Source organism: Sinocyclocheilus anshuiensis, unplaced genomic scaffold, assembly GCF_001515605.1.
Source record: "Sinocyclocheilus anshuiensis isolate Anshui unplaced genomic scaffold, SAMN03320099.WGS_v1.1 scaffold1316, whole genome shotgun sequence".
NCBI lineage: Eukaryota > Metazoa > Chordata > Actinopteri > Cypriniformes > Cyprinidae > Sinocyclocheilus > Sinocyclocheilus anshuiensis.
Window position 1 is genome coordinate 418,629 of NW_015542553.1, and position 7,475 is coordinate 426,103.

At 37.0% G+C, this 7,475-nt stretch overlaps 1 protein-coding gene across 4 annotated transcripts in view; it reads left to right on the forward strand.

Annotated features, from left to right (window-relative positions):
- The window catches only part of LOC107694268 (interferon regulatory factor 6-like), a 9,877-nt gene that overhangs the window by 711 nt on the left and 1,691 nt on the right, over positions 1 to 7,475 (forward strand). Inside the window, exons 1-9 of one of the 4 annotated variants that reach the window (XM_016493915.1) lie at positions 794 to 869; positions 1,398 to 1,509; positions 2,658 to 2,780; positions 3,547 to 3,733; positions 3,973 to 3,998; positions 4,147 to 4,174; positions 4,260 to 4,700; positions 5,478 to 5,867; positions 6,400 to 6,518. In XM_016493915.1, coding sequence (XP_016349401.1) covers positions 1,459 to 1,509; positions 2,658 to 2,780; positions 3,547 to 3,733; positions 3,973 to 3,998; positions 4,147 to 4,174; positions 4,260 to 4,700; positions 5,478 to 5,867; positions 6,400 to 6,518 — 1,365 coding nt within the window. In that variant the 5' untranslated portion in view covers positions 794 to 869; positions 1,398 to 1,458. Of the gene's footprint in view, positions 1 to 793; positions 870 to 981; positions 1,361 to 1,397; positions 1,510 to 2,657; positions 2,781 to 3,546; positions 3,734 to 3,972; positions 3,999 to 4,146; positions 4,175 to 4,259; positions 4,701 to 5,477; positions 5,868 to 6,399; positions 6,519 to 7,475 lie in introns of those variants that run through there. The other 3 variants (XM_016493917.1, XM_016493914.1, XM_016493916.1) reach the window with 3 other exon arrangements.

Genomic DNA, 7,475 nt, shown 5'->3' on the forward strand with positions numbered 1-7,475 from the left:
TAAATAATTATAAAGAATTTAATAAGTGAAAATTATTATTTTATATTTAAATATCTGAAGAAGAATTGGGTGCTTAATGTCAGAATTCTAACAAATAACTAACTGTCGACATTATATAATAGAATTATCTTATTTGTTTTTAACTTTTAAACCTTAATTTAACTTAAATGTTCAGTAAATCCTAAAAAAAGGTAGATACCAATAATGCATCAAATAAATAAAATAGATGAAATAGATAAATAAAATAAAAATGATAAATAAATTAAAAAGTCCTGTTTTTCCAGAAGTTTCTCAAAACATAATTTATATGACTCTACGTAAAATTTTTAATGGGTGAAACAAAAATAAAAATAGCTTTTCTGGGGACGTTCACACATGCACAATGCCAACCCTTCACTATTAACAATATCATATGCATATGTTTGGAAAGTGATGAACTGAGTTTGTTACCTAAAGATAACTTAGTTAAAGGAACTAAATAAGAGAACACCAAACATAATCGTTATTTAGGTACCCCACCTACTTCTCCATCGTAAACCAAATCAAAAACACTTTAGCATTTGGTTAATATTGTTCCTCTTGTTGATTCATAATGAATTTAGTAGTATTTAGAACTTCCTTTATGGGAGTGCAATATCAAGACGGCATTTAAAACCAAGGGTCACCAAACTCGGTCCTGGAGGGCCAGTGTCTTGCAGAGCTTAGCTCCAACCCTAATCAAACACACCTGAACCAGCTAATCAAGGTCTTACTAGGTATACTTGAAACTTCCAGGCAGGTGTGTTGAGGCAAGTTGGAGCTAAACACTGCAGGACACCAGCCCTCCAGGACCGAGTTTGGGGACCCCTGTTTAAAGCTCATTGAAAAATGTACACAAAGTCTCTTGACTAATGTTTAATCAGAAGAAGTGACCTTGAAAGTTTCACAGCCTCTTTTTCGTTTCTGTATAAGTCACAGCCATCATGAAAACAACTTAAAATGTATTTTTAGTGCAGACAGCGCTAATGGTGGCATTCGCGCTTGGCCGTCATTGTGCTCAGTCATGTTGTCATTTATTTACAGCGGTAACATGACCTCAGTGCTACTAAGCTTTTTAAACCGAATACCCACATGCTTTCTATTTTTCCTTGAGCACCTGCTTTGATAGCAGCGATTTAAGGACTTGGCAGAGGCCTGAAGGCTCACATCTCGTCACATTTGTCATTGTGCTACTTTTGTGTTTTAGATTTATTCAGTCTGCCCTAAAATTGTGTGGAGTGATACTTTTAATGTTTTTTGGCTAGACTTTGCCGATTCAGCTTATAATTATGTTCCTCTCTGATAGTTGCCAACCTCCAGACTAACATTGTCTGTCAACAATGTAACTATTCCTCTTTTTTGCCCCATTATGATAACAGCTGACCAAAAGAACAGTGTTCACCATTACTACTTCCTCCGACCCCCTCGTTTTCCAGCACCATGAGTGGTCAACCACGGAGGATCCGTCTGAAGCCATGGCTGCTGGCACAGGTGAATTGTGATTGACTATGCACATTGTAATTTCAAAGAACTTTTCTAAAGAAAATACTAAAAACAATGGACATTTAAAGAGATCATTCACCCACGATTGAAATTTTACTCGCCCTTATGACGTTCCAAGTGAAAGTGAATGATGACCATGTGCTGTCAAGCTGTATAAATGATCAAAAAGCACCATAAAAGCAGTTTTATGACCTTGATTATGCCACATGCATTGATTCTCACATCAGGATGACGAACCAAACCATGACACAGCATTTTTTAAATATGTGCATGCATATGCAAATGATACTGAGTGCTTCATCAGATAGGAAGTTCTTCCGCGAATAACGACTTGAATTTCAGTCTTTACCTCAGATGACCATCAGAATACTTGGAATATAGCACAAAGGTTGGATAGACTACTTTTATGATATTTTTAAATTACTTTAAAGTTGTACATCTACCATTGCTGAATTTTTGTGGGTGAAATCCAGTGATTTCAACAGGAAACCACCCAATTGGGAATGTTGCATGAGGACTAAAGATTTTCCAACATAGATTTTGCGACGGGTTCAAGTTGGTCACTTGAATTTGCTGTGTTGACCAACAGAAAGCTGCTTGGTTTGAAAGTGACTGCTGTGTGAGTTGTGATTTATATGTCGCTACACTTTTGACAATAGAAAATTGACCTTATTTTTTTAAATTGGCTTTTTTTTTTTTTTTTTCTCATTAATGGAGCTTGAATAGCCTCTGGTCACTGTATACTTTCAATGTAACAGAAGAAAGTGAGTTTATATAAAGATGAGTAAACAATGACAAAACTGACTACAGTACAGAATAGTTTTAATCTTATCTGACTTCAGTAGTATAACCTTGTCAAATTTATTTCCGAACATTCTAAGAAATGCACAAAAGCACACTGGAGATGTGTCAAACCCTGTTTTAAACCCTTGAATTGATCTTTACCTCTTCATCAATACTTCGATCTTCAAACAGAAAAATATCAGTGTCCAGTTGCCGTCTTGCTTTCATCCATGCAGCACTTCCAGATATCAGCATCTAAAATGGAAGCAAAACTAGTAGAGGAATTTCATTTGAAATCTGGACGTCTTAAGCTTGTTCTACATTACTAAAGTAAACATTTCTCACCCTGCCAGATTAACAGTGGGAAATACCCCGGACTGCACTGGCTCAATCAAGAGCGCAGACTGTTCCGGATCCCATGGAGACATGCCACCCGCCATATGCCTACCCTGGAGGAGGAGAACACTATATTTAAGGTGAGTAATATGGTATTTGAATCACCCATGCTGTTTTTGTCAAATGTTTTGTAGATATTGAAGTGGTATTTCCTTATATAATATCTTAAATTCGACATCAACCTAAGCCTCCTGTCTATTTTTCACTCTGTACTTATTCTGTTCTAAAGTTAGCACTAGGGGGAATTTTTGGGGGTACTGAAATACCTAGTAGTTTCACTCTTCAGTATTTATGTATTCAAATAACAGAAAATGATTGGAAAGCAAACTACTGTTTTTGCAGAAAACTGAGCCATTGCATGTCTGTATTTACAAGATCTAGTGATGTGTTTAAGGATCATCTTTTTAGTACTTTTGCAGCCAACTTTGGAGAACTAAAAATGGAGTTTCAATTCCTCTTGACTTAACTGTGGCAAGATTTTAAGAGGAAGTCAAGAAAAGTATAGAAACATGAGGTTAAAGACCTTGCGGATTCAAAATTAGAACTCCTTTGAGGCATTTTTAAGCAAGTGTACATTAACAGACTTCACATTTAGCAGATGTATGCTTTAAAATTGAGTTTTTCATTTTCAGAAAAACGCATCAAAAATATTGACGACTTATCCTGACGACTTATTTTTGTCCAATCAAATACTAGAATAGGAATGTCTCACCCTCCTGATGATACTTGAAATAGACTGTGACATAACTAAAGCTCATTGTCTATTTAAAAAAGAAAGGGACAAGTCATGTGTCTACATATTTCCCACAAGCATTCCTCCAGTCCCTTACTCCTTTTGCTCTGCAGGCTTGGGCTCTCGAAACAGGCAAGTATCAGGAAGGAGTAGATGAGCCAGATCCAGCAAAATGGAAGGCCAACCTCCGCTGTGCCCTAAACAAAAGCCGAGAGTTCGGACTCCACTACGATGGGACTAAGGACACCCCCGTCCAGCCTTATAAGATCTATGAGGTGTGCGACCAGTCAGTCAATGGAGGTAAGGACCAGGAACGCATGCCTACAGGCCAGTTACATGGGATACTTGCTGAAACAATGCTGTTTGCTCTTAAGCTCTAAATGGGTTAGCTCAGACCATTCAATATTTCCTACCACAACTTCTTGCTTAAGTAGGAAATATCAACACAGGAATGAAACCATAGAAGTCAAGCCATGAAGTCTTTTAAGGGATAAAAGATGGACAAGCCAATAAATGATCCCTTCTTTTGTTGATTTTAGATGCCGGAGACTATGAGGAAGAGGAGGTAAGTTCTGAAGAGCATAGACTAGAGCCTAGAAGAATAGCTTGAATAACTACAAGTCGAAAGAAATAAATTGTAAAATCAACATGATTTTCGCCAATGTCTTCATGTACAGTAGTAATTGATTATTATTATTTTTTTTTCATTTCAGCTGCAAAACTTTGTCAAACTCTCCATTGGTAAGATTTCTTCAAAGTGGATGTTGTTTGGAAAAAAAATATTATTTAAAATAATAATAATTATTTTTTGCATGTTGCTTGATAGACCCTTCCAGCTACCCAGCATACCCTCCTAGAGTAGACGTTCCGTTCACCTCTCCTATTGCCGATGGCTATAATCCCACCCACCATAACCCTCCAATGAACCTCTTAAGAGATGTTGTCCATAATAACCCCAGTGGAGGTGCTTCTATGACCTCTCACCTTGCCCAGCCCAGCACCGGACCTTCGGCTAGTTCTTTGACTGAATTTCCCAGTCACAGTGCAATCAAAGTTGAGCAGGCACCATATCCCTGTGGGGGACTTCTGAACGGTCTGGGAATGGGGACTGGAGTCATACCGCCTCCTCTTCTTCAAGATGTAGTCACTCATTCTGTAGGCCCTCCAGCCATGGTGGACAGCCCAATGCAAGAGGTGCCAGTTCAAGCGGAGAACCAGGTTCATCCCTGCATCTCAGAGTTGCTGAGCAGTCCGCACATGTTGCCCTGTAAGCCTCTAATGCCTTGTTCTTTTGGATTAATGTTGCAATTTATGATGAAGACATGCCTAATTTGCAGAAAAAACTTGTCCCACCGGTTCATTTTGAGTAATGCTGATGTTAATTGACTTTGCAAGAGGTGTGTATAGAGCCAATAAAAACTATGTATAGTGCACACCTTAGCTGTATTATGAAATTATGAAAATTTCAGTTGTTAGACTGGTAATCTGTTATTATAGAAAAAGTTAATCCAAAAATGAATGGTCCGTCATCATTCACTCTCATGTATTTTCCATAGACCACAAAAAGAGAACATTAGGCTGTATGTTAATGCTGCTCTTTTCCATACAATAAAAGTGAATGGTGACCAAATTTTCAAAAAAGCATCATAAAATTATCACAAAAGTTGTCCAAATGACAACCGTTGACATTTGACATATTTGACATCTGCCATGATTTGTCCAACCTAGCCTAATATCTTTTGATATTCCAGATACAAAAAGGTGAGAGAAATTTGAGAGTTGTCAAGAACATTTTCAATGATCAATATAAATTTAGATTTGTTTCTCACACTAACTTATTGTATAGCTACAGAAGTCTAGTATGGACCACTTTTATAATGCCTTTAGTAATTTTCTATCACTTTATCACCATTCGTTTTCATTGTATGGAAAATAGCAGCATCAACATTCTACTGAACATCTCTTGGTTTTCCATAAAAGAAAAACAAGAAACAATTGTGAGTAAATGACGATAAAATGTTCCTTCTTGTTTTCTCTTCTATAGTAACGGATCTAGATATCAAGTTCCAGTACAGGGGTCGGACAGCTGATTCTTTGACTGTCAGTAACCCTCAGGGTTGTAGACTTTACTACGGTAATCTGGCGCCCTCACCAGAGCAAGTAGAGCTGTTTGGTCCGGTAACACTGCAGCAGGTGCTGTTCCCAGGAACCGCTGAGATCCAGAATGAGAAGCAGAGGTTCTATACTGATCATCTGCTGGATGTGATGGACCGAGGGCTGATTTTGGAGATCAGGGGACAAGATATCTACGCCATCAGGCTGTGCCAGTGTAAAGTGTTCTGGTCTGGGCCAGGTGTGCCCGAGCAGGGTCCGCCCAATCCAATGGAAAGAGAAATGAAGATCAGGGTCTTCAGTCTGAACAACTTCCTCCAGGGTAAGAGGAATTGGTCTTGAATTTAAGTGATCACAATATCCAAATGTATTGTGACTGCATTACAGCACTGACAAACAATTGAGCACATATGAGACTGGGTTGGGATTCAGAACTGGCAACCACTGGATTTTCTTTGAACCTCAAGTTTCAGAGTTTGGAAGAATTATTTTATTTACACATTTATGCTTTTTATGTACTGTTAATGAAGAACAGCTTTAAAACTTGACAGAAATTGAACCGATTTGAGGCGACAAAATGTTCGAATCTATTCTGTCTGGCAGCACGATAGCATTAAAATACATAACACACTTTGCTCTTCATTTCGTTGCACTAGTATTAAGAAGCTTCCTGTCTTTGCTGGGAAGTGAAAAAGAGAAAATACAAAATTACCCAGCACTTCAATTTTCTTCTGTATACATAAAAAACACTTCTGAACTTCGCATGCAAGAATTTTTTAGGAGACACCAAATGGGATCATTGTGTAGATTTGATATGTAATATATTTAGTCAACATTTTTTTTTTTCTTCTCAGGTCTCATTTTGTATCAGAAAGGAGAGGCGCCCACTCCACCACCCTTTGAGATCTACTTTTGCTTCGGTGAGGACTGGCCAGACAGAAAGCCCAAGGAGAAAAAGCTCATCATTGTCCAGGTTTGGAGATGAAACCCATGTTTATTGGTTTAATTTAGAGTGAAAAGACTCTATTTAGTTGCTTATTTGTGCAAGAAGGAGTAAGGCTGTGCTATATCGCTAAACTGAGTTGTTAGCAATGACTCACAGCATTATATTAACAATATAGCACAGCAACAACTAGGTAAACAGATGTTTCATATCAAATGTTACTAAAATGTGTACTTTAGCAAATCAGCTTAAAGAACCAGAGCTGTTTTATAATTTAGCATTCTTCAAAACTAGCAAACCATGCTATATTGCATTGTTAGTTATAACTACGCGAACAGGTGTTTCATGTCAGTGTTACTATGCACAATATTTCTCTTCTGAAAACAGAGCGGTTTCATAATGTAATGAAAAACCATGCTATATTGCATTGTTAGCACTGATGCACAGTGATAACCAGGCGAACAGTTGTTTCATGTCAAAGAAGTTACTATATTGTGTATTTTAACCAATCAGCATCTGAAAACAGAGCTATATTTTAAATATAGCAAACCATGTGGTGTTAGCAATGAAATGCAGCATTGTATTCGGAATATATCACAGCTTTAACTAGGAGAGCAAATTTCTTTTTAAGTCACAACTGTTATTATATAATGCATTTTAGGACCAGTGCTGTTTTAAAAAAATAATAATTTAGTACTCTTTAGACTTAGCAAATTATGTTACATTGCTAAATTGTGTTAGCAAGAACATTTTGTTCACAATATTTACATTTAGTCATTTAGCAGACGCTTTTATCCAAAATTTTATACAAATGAGGACAATAAAAGCAGTCAAAACTAACAAAAGAGCAACAATATATAAGTGCAAATGACAAGTCTCGGTTAGCCTAACGCAATACACGTAGTAAGGTGTATGTATGTGTATATATATATATATATATATATATATATATATACATACATATATATATATACATACATATATATA